Raw genomic sequence first — 22986 nt, 5'->3', positions numbered from 1 at the left:
ACCCACTCACACACACGTTCACACACACACACACCTTGAGTCAGCAAATCACACTCTACCCAGCTATAGTCAGTGTCTAGTGACTAAGCTATGTTTACAGCTTCGAAAAGGACTGTTTGCCGGCTACCAAAACAGATTTCTCAGATATCACGAGCCTGGGAGAATACGTCCTTCGGTGATCCTCAGAACACTTCCAGATGTGGTCAGAGACGCGTATGTTATTTATAGGCGTAAAGTTTTTACTACTTATTTTATTACCGCTAGGATAACGACACTGCCGTGACCAATACTGCATGTCTTTTGTTTTATACCTCGGTTATGCTTTAGATGAACAATTTGGATTTAAAAAGGAGGTTGGAGGCAGCTTAAGAAAAAAAATTAAACTTTTAAGCACAAGGATTCACATTTTAGCAATTCCACTTGACTGATAACAGACCGCCAGTGGACGATGGTTAACCGTCAGCTGACAAGCTGATCTGTTTCTGGAAAAGTTGGAACATTTGAGACCTTTATTTTTCCTCTACATTCTGCAATTTACTATGCAGTGAAGCGGTGCTGCTTAGCTAGCCGATGCGCTACCTTGAGTGTCATGCTTAAAAGCTGCGGTAAGCGGCAAAATGAAGCACAGAATGCTTATCATGTGAAAGCTGCTTATGACTAGTTCACACTTTCACGATTTTTTGGCTTGCCATAATACATTTACATTTTCAACATTTAGCAGACGCCTTTATCCAAAGCGACTTACATTTTACAGTCTGAGCAACTGAGGGTTAAGGGCCCAACAGCAGCAACCTAGCAGTGGTGGGGCTTGAACCAGCAACCTTTGGATTACTAGTCCTGTGCCTTAACCACTAGGCTACGGCTTGCCTAATACATGCATAATACGTGCAGCCAATGGGGGGGCAGTGAGGTGGGTGGTTGAGTTCATGTCGTGCACCTGCCCCCCCTGCCCCTGTAGTTACGCCATTGACCAACATTGCATTGCAAAAAATATTTATTAACCTCCAACTCACTATAGAACAATCCATGCTGTTCGCGTTGCCAAATCCACTTAGATTCATTCATTGTTTCTCCTTGATTTTACGCTGCACAAACTTTGATCGCTCGCTACTTGTTGAGGTGCATTTTTGGATGTGGTCTCAATAAACCTTTCGTCACTTCTTGCGTTTGTTTTCGTGACAAAACATAGTTTGGGAGACCAGAGGAGCTCACCTGCGATTCTAGTGGGTGATAGATGGTGTATTGAGAAACCCCCTATCGCCGATCAGTCGTGTAGCGTGAAAGCCACACCGACTTGAAAGACTCCCAATTACAAGAGATCCAGTCGTGTAGTGTGAACTGTACAGCGACCTGATGACAAGTGTGAACTTGGCATTACAGTACCACCAACATGCCGCTAACAGTAGGTACAGTGCTACTGGCTTGAAATGCTTCACCTTTTGTTCTCCAAAAACATTTTGGTCATGGTGGCCAAATAACTCCTGGACAGGACCTCCTGCAGGACCTTTTATGCCTGGTAGCCTTTAAACCTATGGCAATATAAAGCTTGCTTTACTGTAGACAGTGACACTTGTGTTCCATCAGCTAATAACTCATGGTTGTCCAGTCACATTTCCTCTCAATTGGCCTTAGCAAACAGAGCATGGTTCCATGTACTTTGTATTTATGGACAATAGTTAGAACAGTGGGACCTGGAAACTTGCTGAATTCCAACCAAATTTGTATCCAATCTATTACTTATCACAGTGATTAACAATAGAGTTTATTAAAGCACAGATCTTCATAGTATTCGGATGTTAATATACACCGATCAGGCATAACATTATGATCACCTTCCTAATATCGTGTTGGCCCATACGCAACAAACTGTGATGCACTGTGTATTCTGACACCTTTCTATCCGAACCAGCATTAACTTCTTCAGCAATGTGCATCAATAATCCTTGGCCGCCCATGACCCTGTCGCCGTGCTTACCACCATTCCTTCCTTGGACCACTTTTAATAGATACTGACCACTGCAGACCGGGAACACCCCCCACAAGAGCTGCAGTTTTGGAGATGCTCTGACCCAGTCGTCTAGCCATCACAATTTAAAACTCACTCAAATCCTTAAGCTTGCCCATTTTTCCTGCTTCTAACACATCAACTTTGAGGATAAAATGTTCACTTGCTGCCTAATATATCCCACCTACTAACAGGTGCCGTGATGAAGAGATAATCAGTGTTATTCACTTCACCTGTCAGTGGTCATAATGTTATGCCTTGTCAGTGTATTGTATATTCATACTTTACTAACCCTATTAAAACGAGGCACAGTCAGGTGACAAGAGAAAGAAACCCCTCCCACAATAAAGAGCAATCTAACTGGTATAACACACCATCCCATTATGTGTGAGTGTATACACCATGCTACAGTACAACGTACCCTGCTCTTCCTCCTCTTCATTGTTCTGTTTCCTCTTCTTCCTGGACTTCGAGTTCTTCTTGTACTTCATGTCCTGTTGTTCCATTATTCTCTGTAAAACTGATAAAGCGAAGAAATAAATTATTACATATAGACATATTACATTTGTCTGATAATCTCTCACACACGTGCACATTTTCATCTTTCCACCTATAACGCCATAGTGCTTTGTTCCATTAGTATTTGAACTACGACCTTTAGTAACCTCTGTGTTATGTTTTTTCTTCCATTCCTCAGCTTTGCATCCTGTTTAAACTGGCATCAAGCCATCATCGTTTCAGCATCAACATTAATATTGACTTTTGAAGCTCACGTGTGAATGAGTGGATATGGAACATGAATGCTCCCTGAAGTTTTATTAACTACATACACCAATCAGCCATAACATTAAAACCACCTCCCTGTTTCTACACTCACTGTCCATTTTATCAGCTCCACTTACCATACAGGAGCACTTTGTAGTTCTACAATTACTGACTGTAGTCCATCTGTTTCTCTGCATGCTTTGTTAGCCCCCTTTCATGCTGTTCTTCAATGGTCAGGACCCCCACAGAGCAGGTATTATTTGGGTGGTGGATGATTCTCAGCACTGCGGTGACACTGACATGGTGGTGGTGTGTTAGTGTGTGTTGTGCTGGTATGAGTGGATCAGACACAGCAGCGCTGCTGGAGTTTTAAAAAACCGTGTCCACTCACTGATCCACCTTGTAGATGTAAAGTCAGAGACGATCGCTCATCTATTGCTGCTGTTTGAGTTGGTCATCTTCTAGACCTTCATCAGTGGTCACAGGATGCTGCCCACAGGGCGCTGTTGGCTGGATATTTTTGGTTGGTGGACTATTCTCAGTCCAGCAGTGACAGTGAGGTGTTTAAAAACTCCAGCAGCGCTGCTGTGTCTGATCCACTCATACCAGCACAACACACACTCTGCAGTGCTGAGAGTGATCCACCACCTAAATAATACCTGCTCTGTAGTGGTCCTGTGGGGGTCCTGACCATTGAAGAACAGGGTGAAAGGGGGCTAAAAAGTATGTAGAGAAACAGATGGACTACAGTCAGTAATTGTAGAACTACAAAGGTCTCCTATATGGTAAGTGGAGCTGATAAAATGGACAGTGAGTGTAGAAACAAGGAGGTGGTCATAATGTTATGCCTCATCGGTGTAGTGTGTAGACTTCTTTTACATAGTTTACTTTGCAAACTTACTCTTCTTGTCATTGCTGAGCTCCAGGTGTCTCTGGATGTAGCCCTCGAGATACCGTCTGAACTTGGGCGACGGAGAAACGAAGGCTAAGCCGATAGCCATGAGCTCCCAGCCGGAACGCAGGCTGCTCAGGTTCAGGTTGTCCGTGGTCTGCCGAATCAGCTGGACGTACAGCTCGTCCCTCAGACCCTGCATGCTCCAGCACTTGGTCACCACGAGCAGGGCGACGTGCCGTTGGTCGAGACGCACTGCCCGGTCACCCATGTACGCCTGGACCATTTTGAACATGTCGCACGCTTCTTTTTTGACGGCGCGGTCGCTGGTGATGAGCATGGGTTTCCTGATGGAAGCGCTGCTCCATGAGAGCATGGTGGCGATGGAGACGCGTCTGCGCAGCAGGCCCCGCGTGTGCTGGTTCAGGTTTTTGGTAGCCCATGCCTCGATGTCTACATCGACTGGGGGCTTGCATAGAGTGGAATATGGGTATTGGTAGATGGAACCAGGGGCAGGATTAGGCACTTGTGGGACAGGCAGAGTGGAGGCAGGAATGGTTCCGTGACCTGCTAGGTCATCCTCGTTGTCTTCTCCATGTTGGGGGTGAAGGTTGGTCTGGCTTTTGGATTCCAGTGTTCCGGTCTAGATGATAGAACAGAAAAAGTAAGATGTATGTTAGAAAGTCTAAATCTTTTTTGATATCTAGAACATTCCAAATCTCTATTAGTAGAAAATGGACTTGTGCAAGAGGCTCAAGTGCTTTTAAGCTTACTCGGGGGCCCAGGAAGGATCTTGGTTAGGAACTAGGGAACTAAAAAAGATGAGGATGAAAGGCAAAATGTCCTTAAGGTCATATACAGTCCTTACACAGTGACAAGTCGGGTCTTTTCCCACCCAGCAGACTTTAGTGGCCAATCATTGCCTGCTGCAGGGGGCGCCCAGTCGACCGGTAACAGAGCTGAGATTCAAAGTCAGGAAGTCCACTTACCATATAGAAGAACTTTGTAGCTCTAGAATTACTGACTGTAGTCCGCCTGTTTCTCTGCATGCTTTGTTAGCCCACTTTTGTGCTGTTCTTTAATGGTCAGGGCTCTCCCAGGACCACTACAGAGTAGGTATTATATGGGTGGTGGATCATTTTCAGTACTGCAGTGACACTGACATGGTGGTGGTGTGCTGTTATGAGTGGATAAGACACAACAATGCTTACTGCTGGACTGAGAATAGTCCACCAACCAAAAATATCCAGCCAACAGCACCATGTGCGCAGCGTCCTGTGACAACTCAAACAGCAGCAATAGAAAAGCGATCGTCTCTGACTTTACATCTACAAGGTGGACCATCTAGGTAGAAGTGTCTAATAGAGTGGACAGTGAGTGGACGCAGTATTTAAAAACTCTGATCCACTCATACCAGCACAACACACACTAACACACCACCACCATGTCAGTGTCACTGCAGTGCTGGGAATGATCCACCACCTAAATAATACCTGCTCTGTAGCGGTCCTGACCATTGAAGAACAGGGTGAAAGCAGGCAAAAAAAGTATGTAGAGAAACAGATGGACTACAGTCAGTAATTGTAGAACTACAAAGTGCTTCTATATGGTAAGTGGAGCTTCCAATTTGACCCAAACGTGTTCTATGACGCAACATCTTTATGGACCGTGTCACATTCACCTTTATCCATAGTGATCTACAATTGAGACTTCAATTTAGGGCCTAACAGCGGCAAGCTGGTAGATGTGGGGCTTGAACCAGTGACCGTTCGATTACTAGTCCTGTACCTTAACCGCTGAGCTAGCACTGCCCAATGTTACGCCAGAAGAATGTAGTCACTGATCATTCATTTGACATAGCATTTGATCATTCATAGACAATGTGTGCAGATGACACCTGAATTTAATACTTATAAGAGGTGTCCATATTCTTTCGGTCATATAGAGCATTCAGATTTATTGCTTTAATCATATGCTCAAACAAATTTTCCACGGATTTTACAGCCCCTAAAATGGGTCGCTTGCTCCAAATAGAAACCCGTCATCAGTGAGGCCTAGCCGTTTACCATCAGCCTCATAACAGTTCAATGACGGTGAATTGTTTTTAGATCATCAAGAGCTGAGGGATTACGGTCCAGGGATTTATGGACCATGAAGTGACCGCAAACTCCGTGCCACATGTGATCCTGCTTTAATGACACGCACTTCTTAAGAACGAAGTTTGCCGTCTGCAATGTTTCTAAAAGCTAATTTCAGGCATGAGGTTGGATTTTCCAACCCCACATGTGTGCTTTAACCTTTCTTATATAATGGATAAGGAAAAAAAGAGAGAGAGAGCGAGCGCTGGTTGATATGGCGGCTAGTGAAACATGTGGAATAATAGCGCAGTGAGGCACAGCAGCAGATCGCTAGAACAGAGATTACGGTTAAGACCCGGCGCTCCAACCACATGACGTTTACCTCTCTGCCTCATCAGTCTCTTTCCTTCACCTCATTTTCCTGCACTTGATCCATGCTTACATCACTCGTCCTGCTTTGTGTTTGTCAATGTGATGGTCAACGAACGTCAGTCAAGCTTTTAGGGCAGATTTTGGAGCATGGGTGGATTATGAACAATTGCATGAGATGGTTTGATTTGACTGGGGCTTAAAGCTGCCCGGAATTGCTCCAAAAGACATTCTATATTATAATATGCTTTGTATTTATCAGATCGTATAATCAGACACTGAGTACGCATGATACACCGACCAAGCAATAACACTGATTATCTCTTCATCACCTGTTAGTGGGTGGGATATATCAGGCAGCAAGTGAACATTTTATCTTCAAAGTTGATGTTAGAAGCAGAAAAAATGGACAAGCGTAAGGATTCGAGCGAGTTTGACGAGGGCCAGATTGTGATGGCTAGACGACTGGGTCAGAGCATCTCCAAAACTGCAGCTCTTGTGGGGTGTTCCCGGTCTGCAGTGGTCAGTATGTATCAAAAGTGGCCCAAGGAAGGAACAGTGGTAAACCGGCGACAGGGTCATGGGCGGCCAAGGCTCACTGATGCACGTGTGGAGCGAAGGCTGGCAAATTGCTGAAGAAGTTCTGATAAAAAGGTGTCAGAATACACAGTGCATCACAGTTACAGAGCTGTTTTGGTAGCAAAAGGGGGACCAACACAATATTAGGAAGGTGGTCATAATGTTATGCCTGATCAGTGTATTGTGCAGTGTACTGTGTCGGTGCTGCTTAGCTTTCCGCTGTGCTTCCCTAAGCGGCGCTCACCACATACTTTTGCTGCGTTGGGCTTGCAATTTTTGAGCTTGCAGCGGTGCTTAAAGTTCACCTGATTGAACTTTGACCCAGTTTGCCGCTGACCGTTTCAGAGAGGAACTGTTTGATATGACTTGGTAAAAGTGACTCAGGCCGTACGAACAATGCTTAAAGTGAACAAAGCTTAACAAGCGTTTGCCCTTATTGCCACCATTGGTGCAGCTTTATATAGGTGGCAAGCAATCGCAGGGCATCAACCACTCACCCAACTATTTACTCACTCACATACAGGGAAGATTTTATACAATCAAAACTGGCATGCTTTTTGAAAAGTAGGAGGTTAAAATGCCAATTGGAAACCCATAAAAACAAGGGGCAGTCCATAAAAAAAGCAATCAGATGTGATGGGGTGGTGGTAGCTTGGTGTTTAAGGTGGACTATAGATTGAAAGGGCCCCTGAGCAAGGCCCTTAACCTGCAATTGTTTGCAATGTATGATAATTTAAAAAGCTGTAAATGTAAAATATAAAGTGAGGATAGATAGATAGCTAGATAGATGGATGGATGGATGGATGGACAGATATATTGATAGACATATAGATAGAAAGGTAGACACAGAGATAGATAAATAGATAGACAGACAGATAGACAGAGACATATAGATAGACATATACAGTAGATAGATAGACAGACAGACAGAAAGATAGACAGACGGATAGACAGACAGACAGCCATATAGGCAGACAGACAGGCTGATAGATAGACAGACAGACTGATAGACAGACAGATAGACAGACAAACAGATAAGGGACAGATAGATAGACAGATAGAGACAGATAGAGACAGATAGACAAATAGACAAAGATAGATAGATAGATAGATAGATAGATAGATAGACAGACATAAGGGACAGATAGATAGACAGACAGAGACAGATAGACAAACAGACAGACAGATAAAAAGATAGACAGACAGATAGACAGATAGACAGAGACATAGATAGATAGACAGACAGACAGACTGATAGACAGATAGATAAGGGACAGATAGATAAACAGACAGATAGTGACAGATAGACAGACAGATAAAGAGATAGATAGACAGATACAGACAAACAGAGACAGATAGATAAGGAACAAATAGAGACAGATAAAAGGATAGATAGATAGATAGATAGATAGATAGATAGATAGATAGATAGATAGATAGATACACATAGAAAAAGGACAGACAGACATACAGATAGAAAGATAGATAGACAGATATACAGACAGAGAGATAGATTGATAAACAGACAGACAGATAAATATATAGACAGACCGACAGTTAGACAGACATATAAACAGACAGACAGATAAATAGAAAGACAGACAGACAGAAAGATAGATACTTTATCAATCCCAAAGGAAATTAAGGAAAGCAATTGAACCCAGGTCTACAGGACACTGGCACTATGCAGCACCCACACTTTGTGCTGTGCCACTGTGATACCCACATCCACACCCGCCCACGACGTTCCTACCTGTGAGGGTGACGTAGGTGGCTCCGGAGAGGACAAGCTGGTTTGAGAAGTCGCGCTCTTCTCCAACGAGTCCACCTTCTCATAGGTCCTCTTCTGTCTCCCTGCCAGTCCCTCGGTTGGCGTGAGTGGTGTCTCCCCGTGTCTGCTGTACAGTGAACGCTCGCTGCCAATCACCTCAACCCTTGATCCTGACTTTGTCCCAGGCAGCGTGGCACTCCTCAGCGAACCTTCCGAGCCCATGAGTGCCACTTTCATCTCGGCCATCAGTTTGTCATTCAGCTCACCGCCGCTGCCCACGCCGCACCCGGGCACCGCCCGTCTGCGGTTCCTCCTGCACACGCTGGGCGAGGGACCGGTCGAGTATCCCGAATCCTGGTAGGTGACGGTAGTGGCCGCTGCGTACTCCTGAGACGCCAGGCTGCTCTGGCGACTGTGCCACGGCTGCTTCTTCTCTATAGTGCCCTCCTCCTTCGGGCCCTCGCCTGGCTGATGCTCGACGTTCACCATGTGCTTGATGCACTCGCGCCCGGCCGCGCTGTACTCGCCGGCCGAGGGGTAGCGCTTGTGCTTGGCGTGGGGGAACTGGAGGAGTTTGGGTGGTGAGGCCACTCGCGACATGCTGTGTGTCGATCTATAGGAGTCACGGGTCAGGAGGTTGGCACCCTCCACCTCCATGTCTAGCGGCGGCTCGTCGTAAATGGGAGGATCTGCGCCCGGGGGCTCATCGTATATCGGTACGGGAGCCGTGGCAGCGTACTGGGGTGAAGAGGGGCGGATGAGGCTGGCGCACGGATTGGGACCGGAGCTGGGCATCACCGGAAAGTTGGCATTGTCCGCCTTTTTGAGGAAGTGGAACGATTGTTTGGGATCCCCGGAGACGGCCATCCTGCCGAGGGAGGGGGTCCTGGAGTGGGTGGAGACGGGGGAGGAGCTGCTGCTGGTGGGCGGGCTCAGGTGGTGAAGCGGGCAGGCGCTAGCAGGGGGGTTGCGGCCGGTGCTGCTCACTTTGACCAACATGGCTGCCTTGGAGCCCGGCGCGGGCTGCCATCTTTGGGCTGGCTCCCTGAAACACACATGGTACAAATATATATATTAATACGACTTAATATTCTGCTTTTGTTTTATGGATTTGGCTGACTTATATAGTAATCAGGAGGTTGCTGGTTCAAGCCCCACCACTGCCAAGTTGCCAAATAGCAAATGTAAGTGGACACCTGACCACAAGCTTGTTAAGCCTCCCATTTCTGAACTGGGTAGCAGTGGTAGCTCAGTGGTTACAGTACTAGGCTAGCAATCAGAAGGCTGCTGGTTCAAGCCCCACCACTGCCAAGTTGCCAAATGCCAAATGTAAGTGGACACCTGACCACAAGCTTGTTAAGCCTCCCATTTCTGAACTGGGTAGCAGTTGTAGCTCAGTGGTTAAGGTACTAGGCTAATAATCAGAAGGTTGCTGGTTCGAGCCCCGCCACTGTTGGGCCCCTGAGCAAGGCCCTTAATCCTAATCGGATTGCATCCGATGAGGCTATATTTGCCTGACACACTTTCTCCAATGCGTACACAGTGAGGCCAGTCTCGCGCATGGAGAGTCACGCACTGATCTCCACGTTCGTCCACTTCTGTATAGATGCCTCGGGCTACTAACTGGGGTCCTTACAAAGTGTTGAAGTCCCCACCCGTTTTAAGTCCGGTTTTTTCCACCCAGCAGACTAATTTGACTAGTGGCCAAATGAGTCTATAGCCAATTGCTTTTGCTAGAGGGCGCCCAGCCAACTGGTAGCAGAGCTGAGATTCAAACTCAGAGAGTTTAGAATCCCAGCACTGGTGTGCTATCGGAATATTCTGCTGTGCCACCTGGGCACCCCACATCCATGCTGGGTCATAGACTCACTGTTACACTCATTACTCATATCAACAATGTGCACGGACTTGACTCAGTGGTCAGAAGTATGTCAGTTCAGATCCTGACCGCGGTAATGTTGGGTCCCTGATCAAAGCTTTTAACACACCACTGCTCAGTTGCTTTGAATCTGTTTTCTGGGCTGCAGTGTCATATCACAAAATATTTCACGCTTATTAAGTAAATCTGGTTCAACCCAGATATGTCTGTATCTGATAGAGAGGAATGCTCGGCTAAAACGCCAGTCCAGAAATTAGGTTAAACAACACATTCCTCAGTCTTTCACCCTCCCTTGGTCAAAATTTGTCCTTCTGTAGCAGTGACAGCTCGACACAAAACAATGACGATTTTCAAAACAAGGAGAATAAGATAAATAAGAAACATAAGATAAGATGCAACCAGATAAACAAGGCTAAAAAGTACCAGCCTTTGTACTTTTAGGCACAATGTGTCTTTACAATCTAAACGAAAACTGAAACCAATCTTACACGGAACATGATCATTTATTCTTTATCTTTATTAAATGCTAGACAGATAGATTCAGCTTTATTGTCATTGCTCAGTACAGTTAGAAGCCAATAAAATGAATGTACTAGAGGTGCAAACTTACATATCTATAGTTTATGTACATAGTAATATACACTGATCAGCCATAACATTAAAACCACCTCCTTGTTTCTACACTCACTGTCCATTTTATCAGCTCCACTTAGCATATAGAAGCACTTTGTAGTTCTACAATTACTGACTGTAGTACATCTGTTTCTCTGCATGCTTTGTTAGCCCCCTTTCATGCTGTTCTTCAATGATCAGGACCCCCACAGGGCCGCTACAGAGCAGGTATTATTTGGGTGGTGGATGATTCTCAGCACTGATTCTAAACACCTCACTGTCACTGCTGGACTGAGAATAGTCCACCAACCAAAAATATATCCAGCCAACGGCGCCTCGTGTGCAGCGTCCTGTGACCGCTGATGAAGGTCTAGAAGATGACCAACTCAAACAGCAACGATAGATGAGCGATCGTCTCTGACTTTACATCTACAAGGTGGACCAACTAGGTAGGAGTGTCTAATAGAGTGGACAGTGAGTGGACACGGTATTTAAAAACTCCAGCAGCGCTGCTGTGTCTGATCCACTCATACCAGCACAACACACACTAACACACCACCACCATGTCAGTGTCACTGCAGAGCTGAGAATGACCCACCACCTAAATAATACCTGCTCTGTAGTGGTCCTGTAGTGGTCCTGTGGGGGTCACTTTTCTACAACAGAACTGTGGTCAAGTTGTACAGTGGAGTTAGTAAACGTCATTTTATTCATTAAAGGGAGGGATTGTGTTTGGTTCAGCAAAGTGATTACTAAAGGGCTGTGTCTCAAACCTCATACCACTGATATGCACAAAAATGTGGGACAGTGGTAGCCTAGTGGCTGAACCTACCCTCTGACCCCAGCTTCTAAACAAGCTGTTTCTATTCTGTTCTGTTCTAAAATGAGGATCATATCACACCTGTCCTCAAGCAGCTACACTGGTTATCACTGTTATTTACACTGGTATTATTTTTTAATACATTCATGGTCTCAGTGACACACGGTTACTATGTATGTCCTGTCAAGAGCCTACAGATCAGCCCACTGGAACATGCTGGCCGTCCCGGTCACTCGGCATAAAAGTGGGAAGGCGGCCTTTTGTCTTTGTGGCCCTAATCTATGGAACTCCCTTCCTGATGCCTGGTGATCTGAGGGCTCTGGATGACCATAACATGTACACTTGCACTTAACAATTTTGAACTTCTTAAAACATGACTCACTCTGTAATCTGGACTAAACCACCGCTTTAAGGACGTTTTAATCTGGACATTTAAATCCACTTTTTTATACGTTTCCATGCCAGGCTGAGCAACAATGAAGCACGGGGCAAGCGCGCACTCTCTCCAATCAACTCGTGCACACTTTACGCATAACAGGAAACGGTGTGTAGGCGATGTGTTCCAGAGAAATCTGGACAAGAAAAACAGGATTTTACACACTACTGTTTCTCCAGCGTGATCTAACAATGTACCCACATCACACACACCCACACACCCACACACAAGCATACACCCACACAGACACGTCCATTTTTAAAAACACGCACCTAGACAACACGTGGTCGGGGGTGATGTCAAATATTCTGTTAGATTTAAGTGACGCCATGGTAAAATATACTATCCCACTACTGCTAAGATCCGAGGTTTGATTCTTATCGTGCTTTTGGCTGGTCGGGCATCTACACAGACACGATTAGGTATGGCCCAAGACTAGGTATGCAGACCAGACTTATCCGCTATTGTGACTCCTAAATACATTAGCAGCCATTAATAATAATAATAATAAGGGATGTAACGACGCACCACAAGACAGTTAAAAACCGATTCACATGTGTTACGATTCAAATCGGTTTACATGTATAATGAATCGATATTCACTTTAAACAGCAGAGGGCACTGGTGCTATTCATCTGACCTGGTTGACGTCACTACAGGGTTGCCAGGTTCGGAATTTTCCAGCCAAATTTATTCATGTGAGGATACTTTCTTTATTTGTATTATTCATTTATTTATTTAATGTGGGGTTTATTTTATTTCAGGTTTTTTTTTTTTACACAAAAAGGGAAATGTGCAGCATTGTTTTGCATAGTTTGTACCTACCTCAGAAATAAAAGGGCATTCATTATTTAGATAAATAAAAGATAAACACAAATACAGTATTTTATTTTATTATTTTAAGAGAAATAATAAAAGGAAATGTCATCATACATTGTTCTCAATTTAATTTTGTTTAAAAATTGTATCATGAACCCAGTATCGTGAATCGCATCACATCGTGGGTAGAGTGTATCGTTACATCCCTAATAATAATAATAATAATAATTAGTACGACCACTAGCTGTAGCCTAGTGGTTAAGGTACTAGACCAGTAATCAGAAGGTTGCCGGTTCAAGCCCCACCACTGCCAGAGCAAAGTCCTTAACCCTCAATTGCTTAGATTGTACACTGTAAGTCGCTTTGGATAAAAGCATCTGCTAAATGCCGAGTAATCTGCTAAATGTAAATGTAATTAGATCTTTCATATTTCTAGAACTGTGTATGTGTGAAACAGACTCATTCGTTATCAAATTTAAAAATGTAAAATTTTATTTTATCCTGGTCAGGGTCACAGCAGGTCTGATTCCATCAGGAAACACTGGCCACAAGAGAGGAAAACCCTTAAAAGGCTGCCAATTCATCACGGGAATTCGACCATTCCCCCCTCAGACACTGACAAACATGTTTGTATAGATGCCCTGCTGGATGATAGCACTGCTGAGATCTGAACACGTGTCTGAACAGTGGTGGGCTAGTGTAATAGACTGCTGTGCCATCTGAGTGCACATGTAAGTTTATTTAAAGTGTATTAGTGATAGAATGGAATCTTTATTGTCACTATACACAAGTACAATGAAATTTTGAATGACATCTCTAAAAAAAAAAAAGTAGCAGCAGTAGAGAAAAAAGACAGTAGTAGTAAAACATGTGTGCAAATGCTGCATAGTCCGTGTGTGACCCATAGTCCTGTATGTGTGTGTGTGTGCTCAGTCTTTTTAAGTTCTGTGGTGTGTGATGGAGGCCACAGTTCTGGGATAAAAGCTGTTTCTTAGTCTTTATGACAACCGTCATATGTATAGTTATAGTTATGTTTTACCAGCCTTACATAGTTATAGTTACAGTTGTATAGTTATTATTTACACATCTTTTATTATTATTACTGTTGTTATTATTATAATGTACACCTGACTAATCTTATTATTATTACTATTATAATGTATACCTAACTAATCTTTATTATTATTACTGTTATTTTTATAATACATACCCATTTTTATTCGTATGCTTATTGTTATTATTGCTATTATGTATACCGGACTATGTATATAGATATAATTTCATATGTGTAAATAGCTATAGTTATAACTTTATATTCATATTAATCATAGATATATGTTACTGATATTCTCTGTTTTTTGCACAATGCTACTATTTGCACTTCTGGTAGATGCTAACTACGTTCCGTTGCCTTGTACCAGTACTGAGCAATGACAATAAAGTTGAATCTGTCTATCTGTCTCTCTGTCCATCTATCTATTTGTGCGTGCTTTTATTGTCCTGAATCGTTTGCCTGAGTGTTGATGCTATGACCTCTCTACAGAAAATGCAAATAAACCCAAACGTTAACTACTGTTACTGTAAGATTAACTGACATGTCCATAAGCTTATATTCTAGACATGTACAGTGTATCACAAAAGTGAGTACACCCCTCACATTTCTGCAGATATTTAAGTATATCTTTTCATGGGACAACACTGACAAAATGACACTTTGACACAATGAAAAGTAGTCTGTGTGCAGCTTATATAACAGTGTAAATTTATTATTTCCTCAAAATAACTCAATATACAGCCATTAATGTCTAAACCACCGGCAACAAAAGTGAGTACACCCCTAAGAGACTACACCCCTAAATGTCCAAATTGAGCACTGCTTGTCATTTTCCCTCCAAAATGTCATGTGACTCGTTAGTGTTACTAGGTCTCAGGTGTGCATAGGGAGCAGGTGTGTTCAATTTAGTAGTACAGCTCTCACACTCTCTCATACTGGTCACTGAAAGTTCCAACACGGCACCTCATGGCAAAGAACTCTCTGAGGATCTTAAAAGATGAATTGTTGCGCTACATGAAGATGGCCAAGGCTACAAGAAGATTGCCAACACCCTGAAACTGAGCTGCAGCACAGTGGCCAAGATCATCCAGCGTTTTAAAAGAGCAGGGTCCACTCAGAACAGACCTCGCGTTGGTCGTATAAAGAAGCTGAGTGCACGTGCTCAGCGTCACATCCAACTGCTGTCTTTGAAAGATAGGCGCAGGAGTGCTGTCAGCATTGCTGCAGAGATTGAAAAGGTGGGGGGTCAGCCTGTCAGTGCTCAGACCATACGCCGCACACTACATCAAATTGGTCTGCATGGCTGTCACCCCAGAAGGAAGCCTCTTCTGAAGTCTCTACACAAGAAAGCCCGCAAACAGTTTGCTGAAGACATGTCAACAAAGGACATGGATTACTGGAACCATGTCCTATGGTCTGATGAGACCAAGATTAATTTGTTTGGTTCAGATGGTCTCAAGCATGTGTGGCGGCAATCAGGTGAGGAGTACAAAGATAAGTGTGTCATGCCTACAGTCAAGCATGGTGGTGGGAATGCCATGGTCTGGGGCTGCATGAGTGCAGCAGCTGTTGGGGAGTTACATTTCATTGAGGGACACATGAACTCCAATATGTACTGTGAAATACTGAAGCAGAGCATGATCCCCTCCCTCCGGAAACTGGGTCGCAGGGCAGTGTTCCAGCATGATAATGACCCCAAACACACCTCTAAGACGACCACTGCTTTATTGAAGAGGCTGAGGGTAAAGGTGATGGACTGGCCAAGCATGTCTCCAGACCTAAACACAATAGAACATTTTTGGGGCATCCTCAAGCGGAAGGTAGAGGAGCGCAAAGTCTCGAATATCCGCCAGCTCCGTGATGTCGTCATGGAGGAGTGGAAAAGCATTCCAGTGGCAACCTGTGAGGCTCTGGTAAACTCCATGCCCAGGAGAGTTAAGGCAGTTCTGGGAAATAATGGTGGCCACACAAAATATTGACACTTCAGGAACTTTCACTAAGGGGTGTACTCACTTTTGTTGCCGGTGGTTTAGACATTAATGGCTGTATATTGAGTTATTTTGAGGGAAGAATAAATTTACACTGTTATATAAGCTGCACACAGACTACTTTTCATTGTGTCAAAGTGTCATTTTGTCAGTGTTGTCCCATGAAAAGATATACTTAAATATCTGCAGAAATGTGAGGGGTGTACTCACTTTTGTGATACACTGTATAATGATAAGATAGCACGGCAGTAAATTACTCTAGCCCACTATCTGTGCTATCGGTCAGTCAGCATCTACATATCTACATACGGACATGATTGGCTATGTCTGAGGAAATGGAGAGGGGGGTGGCTGAAGCCCTGGACAGGATGACAGCCATTGCATGGCTCTGACCATCTGCCCCCACCCCACCCCTCAAAACCACCCAGACATCGTCAATCTACCTAACCATGTCTGTGATGATGCCAGGCCGGCCGACAGCCCCGTTGAGACTCAAACCCTAAATTCAGCGTTATTATTATACAACAGTTAAAAGTAATGCCATTATCACCTCGCCAATATACTTCACATGTAATGTAGACAATGAATCCGTCTGAAAACCTAGTGAGCTCTCTACATAGATACATTATAAGTCATCCTACGCTCACTGCTGAAAAGTAGGCTGTCTAAATTCTTCAATTCGTCAAAATGCTGCCTACTGAGGTGCCTTATTTCTGAGTGATCATCTGACTGAATGACGATGGAGCGTTCAATGCTTCCTAGGCAGTGATGGCAATCCCAGCATTCAGTGCGACAATGTAAATAAATTATCAGTGATTTTTAATTTGTGTAAAGAAGAAGAACAAGAATGCCTTAATTTGTCATCTAAACGTATACAGATGTACAGTACAACAAAATTCTGGGGTCAGGGTGCAGGGTAAGCCATTGTAAGATGCCCCCGGAACCAAGAGGGTTTAGGGCCTTACTCAAGGGCCCAACAGTGGCTGCATGTCATTTACTTTTACATTTTCAGCGTTTAGCAGACACTTTTATGTAGAGATGTACCGATCAGGGTTTTTGGCACCGATTTCGACACCGATTTCGGCCGATAGCCGATGTTTACTTCTAAAACTAAAGCAATTAATTTTTTCACCCACAGGAGACATATTTCATAAGTCTAACTGACCACACACACACGCGCGCGCGCAGGTTTATGTTATCCAGTTCAGTCTGAAAAAAACTTAAAAATAGGTCTAACAATGAAGATAAACCGGTGACAAAAGCAACGGCGTGTGTGTGTCTTTAAGAGAGACGCTCTGTTCACAGTATCGATATAAGTGATTCATGAGTCGGTTCATTTTATGCGACGCGTAAGTTTCTCTTCTCAGTCATCTCTCCGTGTTTACTGTTATTAATAAATGCTGTGGTTTTAAATAAACACCAACTACTACAGAACATTTTGTGTGACTCTCTTACATTAAAAAGCTTCATTAAAAAGCTTAATTAAACCGCTATTACCACAGAGCGGTAACTGAGTCAGACTCGTTCTGCCTGTGGAGCTAAAAGTTTTCTGTCAGTCAGAGCAGATGATCCTGAACTAATGAATTTAGTAATTAATAAACTTTTGCCTCTGCTTGGCTCTGTAACGTTTTCTGTTCTCATCTACATCAAAAGCTAGAACCGCTTATGATTTACCAAAGTGAACCAGGAGTTTATATAACGTGCTCATAGAATCGACTCAGATGGGATCGGGTTGAATTATCTTTTTAAAGTAAATATTTCAATCAGCAAAATTGCATCGTATGTATGATGCACAACGTTAATTATGTTATTTCAGATTGTGAAATGCGATGGTTGACGAATGGTGATGCAATGGTTGGCGCTTTGTAGCTCAAAGTCTGGATCAATCCACTGAGCTGTTAAGCTTAACATGGAGGTGATCTTTATATATCACGCGATCGGATCTGCTGAATTTAGGAACTATCGACCAATCGCATATTTTGATTAAAAATCGGCCGATTTCGATACATAGCCGATCTCTACTTTTATCCAAAGCGACTTACAGTGTATATATATATAGTCCAAGCAATTGAGGGTTAAGGGTTAATGGGCCTTGCTCAAGGGCCCAACAGTGGCAACCTGGCAGTGGTGGGGTTTGAACCAGCAACCTTCTGCTTACTAGCCCAGTACCTTAACCACTAAGCGACAACTGCCCTATGGCTATGTCAGAGCTGGGATTTGAAATCTCAACCTTTCGATTGTTAGCCCAAAGCTCTACCCACTAGGCTACCACTGTCCCAGGTGTAAAGATGCCGATGATAGTCGATGACAATGACGACAAGGGAGATGCTAGCGGGTTGTGCCGCCTCAGCCCATTGGTTTGAGTGGCCTGAGGATAACTCCGTTAGCTTAGTAAGCTTGACGTAATCGCTGCAGTGACGTAATCGCTGCCTTATGAGTTTGGTGTCTTGTCAGAATCCTCTCTACTTAGGCATCTCCCCAGGTAGGCAGTAGGCAGCAAGGCAGCTTACTAGGTTTTTAGACATACCCAATGATTGGTTTTCTATAACAGTCTTTAGATTACGCATTACTGCACTCGATGAAACTACTCTTTGTTTCCTCTATGTATAAGTACTACAGTGGAGCACTGTTCCTTGTTCCAGAGCTTACACCTCATTAAGAGTGTAACCCCTTTCAAAGCACCTTCAATACACATTGCAGTGTGTGTGTGTGTGTGTTGGAAAGCTAATCTCACCTATTCAACTAACAGCTTCCTTCCCCCAGCGCGAGGCCACAAACATACACCCAGCTCTGTAAACACATCCCGACTGGATACCCCACCCCACGCAGTCTGACTCGAATTGCCGACCTCAACTGTGTACGCACAACTGAAACATCAGACAAGCTGCCAGTCAAAGTGTTCAAACAGTGAACCCCCGCTTACTGCTCATATGTTTTTGGACACGTTGTGTTTAGGTACATGTCAATCTCAGCCAGGAGAAACACTGGTGACCCAGAGTGATGAATCCAAATCTGGCTAACATATACAATCAGAATCACCTGTCAGACTTCCGATACGCATGACTGTACTGAACGTTATACCTAAATCAAGGACAGGTGTACACAAGTATGCACAAACTTACCCCTAATAAACTTGCCGGAGCAGCGGAACTTGCTGTGTCGCGGAATTCCTCTCAAACGGGGACAAAAACAACACAAGTGGCCCCTTGTTTTTGCTATTTTGACCCCGACAGAACTCCTAGGGTGCGCGCCGTGTTAGATTCCAGTTTAAAGAGTCCCGTGTTAATTCCTGCTCTGGTGGAGGCACTCCTCAATTACAGAGGGCGAGTGAAGGAGGGAGGAGAAGGCAGAGGAAGAGAGGGAGGAGGCAAGGCTCGAGTCTAGGCCCTCCTCTGTCTTTTACAGTAGCATTATTAACATGTGGGCATGTGAATCAGCACTCACACTATACAATACACAATACACACAAACAGTCCATCCTGTGCCCGCAGGAGAGGTTCTCATGCCATCTTGTGCTTTGCTTTCCACTCTCGGACACTCCACCGAAACAACTAGGAACTAGGCTTCATTAATTAGCATCTCTTCTGCTTTTTTCTCTATAGTGCACTCTCTCAAACTTTTGAAGTGTCTATCTCACTTCTCGCACACAATGGCCATTTTGTCCTCGTAGCTTGAGGAGACTCTTTCGCCTGCTCTCTCTCCAAACTGTGGTCAGTCCCACCCTTTGTGTTTCCAATCTCACGGCTTCAAATGTCAACAATCTTTTCATAGTGTCTAGTAAATAAGGCCATACAAGCTGTAAACAGTTGCAAAACAAAAGTTTTAAGTGTGGGAAACTGCAAAGCACGCTCTTCCTTTCTCTCTTTTTCGGACTGTGACTGATGAGCTTGCTTTTAGTGCGTTAAGAGATTTGAAATTAGAACTGGGGAAACCAGGGATGTCTTAATAACGCCTTTAGGTTAGTTAAATAACTACATTAAAATTAGACAGAAGACTCCCTTCATACAAAGAGAAGTCTGCAGTGACACTGACATGGTGTGTTAGTGTGTGTTGTGCTGGTATGAGTGGATGAAAGTTTTTAAACACCTCACTGTCACTGCTGGACTGAGAATAGTCAACCAACCAAAAATATCCAGCCAACAGCGCCCTGTGTGAAGCATGATGTGACCACTGATGAAGGTCTAGAACAGGGGTGTCAAACTCACGGCCCGCGGGCCAGATCCGGCCCGCCACGTCATTTTATGTGGCCCGCGAGAGCTTAAACGACTGTACGATTGTTGTGATGGTTCGAGTCGTTCAGAGACGCGCTTATAATTTAATGGGACTCCTGCGCCTTTAAGAGACAACCGTGACATCGTAGTCATGGCAACTAACTTTAACCTTCGCTAAGAAGCCATGTGACTTTTACGGCAAAGAGAACGCGAAGTAGCGTAGTCAGTAATGTAAACAATAATAAATAAATACAAATAATTATCTTTCAATATAATACAGAAGCATTGTCTGTAGGTAGTGGCGTTTATATTCTCAGTTGTTTGTAAATGTTTAGTGAGTATATCACAGCGTTTTAGTTACAAATTTACCGTAATTAAATACAATTGTTACCGTTACTATAGCAATTAGTATCTTTACACAGAATTTTAACTCGTTAACGTTATTTTACGTTTGGTTAAATCTCATATTGTACCAGATGTAACACGACTACAGCTGTGTGCTTTTACTGTATTAAGTTCTTTATTGTTTTTATTGTTTGTATTTTTACTTCATTCTGGTGCACACAGTATATCACACAGCTGGGAAGCAAATAAACCGACTGTATTCTGAAGAGAGCCGTCTGTCTGTCTGTCTAGCTGAGAAAGGGGGATAAACTATTAGTGAGGGCAGAATGATTGTCTTAAAAATACACTGTAAAATCCTAAACAAACTGCATCTTTCAAAATGCATGCTGATTTTGTGACCTGCAAAGTGACACATGCCGCCAGTAGATGATGTTACACATATTTACACATGATCCTAAAATGTACAAGAAGATAAGTAAGAAAATTAAGCATAAGGAGGAAATTTAATGAAAGTGAAAACAAGTTTGTGCTTCAAGAAGAGAAAACGGTGCGTCTCTTGTGTTATGAGGCTGTGTCTGTGGTAAAGTAGGACAATATAAATGCAGAATTCGGCCTCCAAGAAAAACAACAGACTGCAATCACAGCAGGATACGTTACAATCGGCCCTTTGAGGGCCACCATAATGCTGATGTGGCCCTCGGTGAAAATGAGTTTGACACCCCTGGTCTAGAAGATGACCAACTCAAACAGCATCAATTGATGAGCGATCGTCTCTGAATCTACATCAACTAGGTAGGAGTGTCTAATAGAGTGGACAGTGAGTGGACACGATATTTAAAAACTCCAGCAGCACTGCTGTGTCTGATCCACTCATACCAGCACAACACACACTAACACACCACCACCACCATGTCGTTGTCACTGCAGTGCTGAGAATGATCCACCACCTAAATAATACCTGCTCTGTGATGGTCCTGTGGGGGTCCTGACCATTAAATAACAGGATAAAAGCAGGCTAAAATGGTATGTATAGAAACAGACTACAGTCAGTAATTGTAGAACTACAAAGTGCTTCTATATGGTAAGTGGAGCTGATAAAATGGACAGTGAGTGTAGAAACAAGGAGGTGGTTTTAATGTTATGGCTGATCAGTGTATATGTGAGTTATTATGTGTTATTATGTGAGTGTTTGACCATGTGTGTGTGAGTAAGCAAATGTATGCAGTTTACAGGTTTCTGCCATACTCATTGCTAACGTATGAAATAAGTTATACAAAACAAATGACACTTTCCTCCCCAGCGATGAGGAGCCAGTCGGGCATCTACCTACACACAACTGGCTATGTGACTAGTAAGTGGAAAGGCCGAGGCCCTGCGATAGACTGGCGTTACTGAATGCGTCCAGTGATCCCATGGAAACTGGGCGCCTTTATCTAAAGTGACTTACAGTAGTGTGACAGCATACAGTCTAAGCAATTGAGGGTTGAGGGCCTTGCTCAGGGGCCCAACAGCAGCAACTTGGCAGTGGTGGGGCTTGAACCAACGACCTTATGATTACTAGTCCGGTACCGTAATCACTAATCGTTAGATTAATCGATAAAATAGTCTATAGATTAATTGATAGAAAATTAGTCATTAGTGGCAGCCCTAGTCGCAAAGCAAGGGGGGGGCACGCTATATACTATTTCTTATGGGATGGAATAGGATGGGATGTACAACTAGCTCATGGTCAGGTGTCCACTAACTTTTGGTCATATAGTGTTTAATGCAAGTGACAAGAGTCTTTTTTTGATTTTAACATCATGTTTTACACACTTTAGTTACATTCATGACAGGACTTGCATGTTTTTGGACTTCCGGAGGAAACCCACACAAAAAGAACAGGACCGCTCCACTTGGGAATGGAACCCAAGATCTTCTTGCTGTGAGGTGACAGTGCTACCCACCGAGCCAATTCTATGCTTTTTTCCCAGCATGTTTAGGGAAATATAACATGCACACTGTATAACCAGTGTATAACCAGTCAGATCCAAATCCGTAATTAGTAACAGGACCAACTTTCATCTAGTAATAATGGTCAGTTCTGAGGCTCCACTGTTGGAGGGGTACATCTTAAAATATTGCTTGTATTGTTGTATTAGGACAGTGGTAGCCTAGTGGGTAGAGCTTTGGGCTATCAATTGGAGGATCAATTGTTGGGCCCTTGAGCAAGGCATTTTAACCCTGTCTGCTCTAGGGCTGCCATACATTGGCTGACCCTGCGCTCGGCCCCCGGCTTTCAAATCAGCTGGGAGAAGCATATAAAGAATGACATTGTACTGTACACCTGTATATGTATATATGACAAATAAAGGCGTTCGTCA

At 43.7% G+C, this 22986-nt stretch overlaps 1 protein-coding gene across 3 annotated transcripts in view; it reads right to left on the bottom strand.

Annotated features, from left to right (window-relative positions):
- Positions 1–22986, bottom strand: part of arhgap46b (Rho GTPase activating protein 46b) — a 128310-nt gene that overhangs the window by 15543 nt on the left and 89781 nt on the right. For 2 of the 3 annotated variants that reach the window (XM_063015242.1, XM_063015243.1), the window contains 3 exons: positions 8442–9504; positions 3672–4305; positions 2427–2525 (listed from right to left, as the gene is read on the bottom strand). In XM_063015242.1, coding sequence (XP_062871312.1) covers positions 2427–2525; positions 3672–4305; positions 8442–9504 — 1796 coding nt within the window. Of the gene's footprint in view, positions 1–2426; positions 2526–3671; positions 4306–8441; positions 9505–19189; positions 19241–22986 lie in introns of those variants that run through there. The other variant, XM_063015245.1, reaches the window with a different exon arrangement.

This window comes from Trichomycterus rosablanca, chromosome 19, assembly GCF_030014385.1.
Source record: "Trichomycterus rosablanca isolate fTriRos1 chromosome 19, fTriRos1.hap1, whole genome shotgun sequence".
Lineage (NCBI taxonomy): Eukaryota > Metazoa > Chordata > Actinopteri > Siluriformes > Trichomycteridae > Trichomycterus > Trichomycterus rosablanca.
This window is presented reverse-complemented; position numbering and strand designations above follow the sequence as displayed.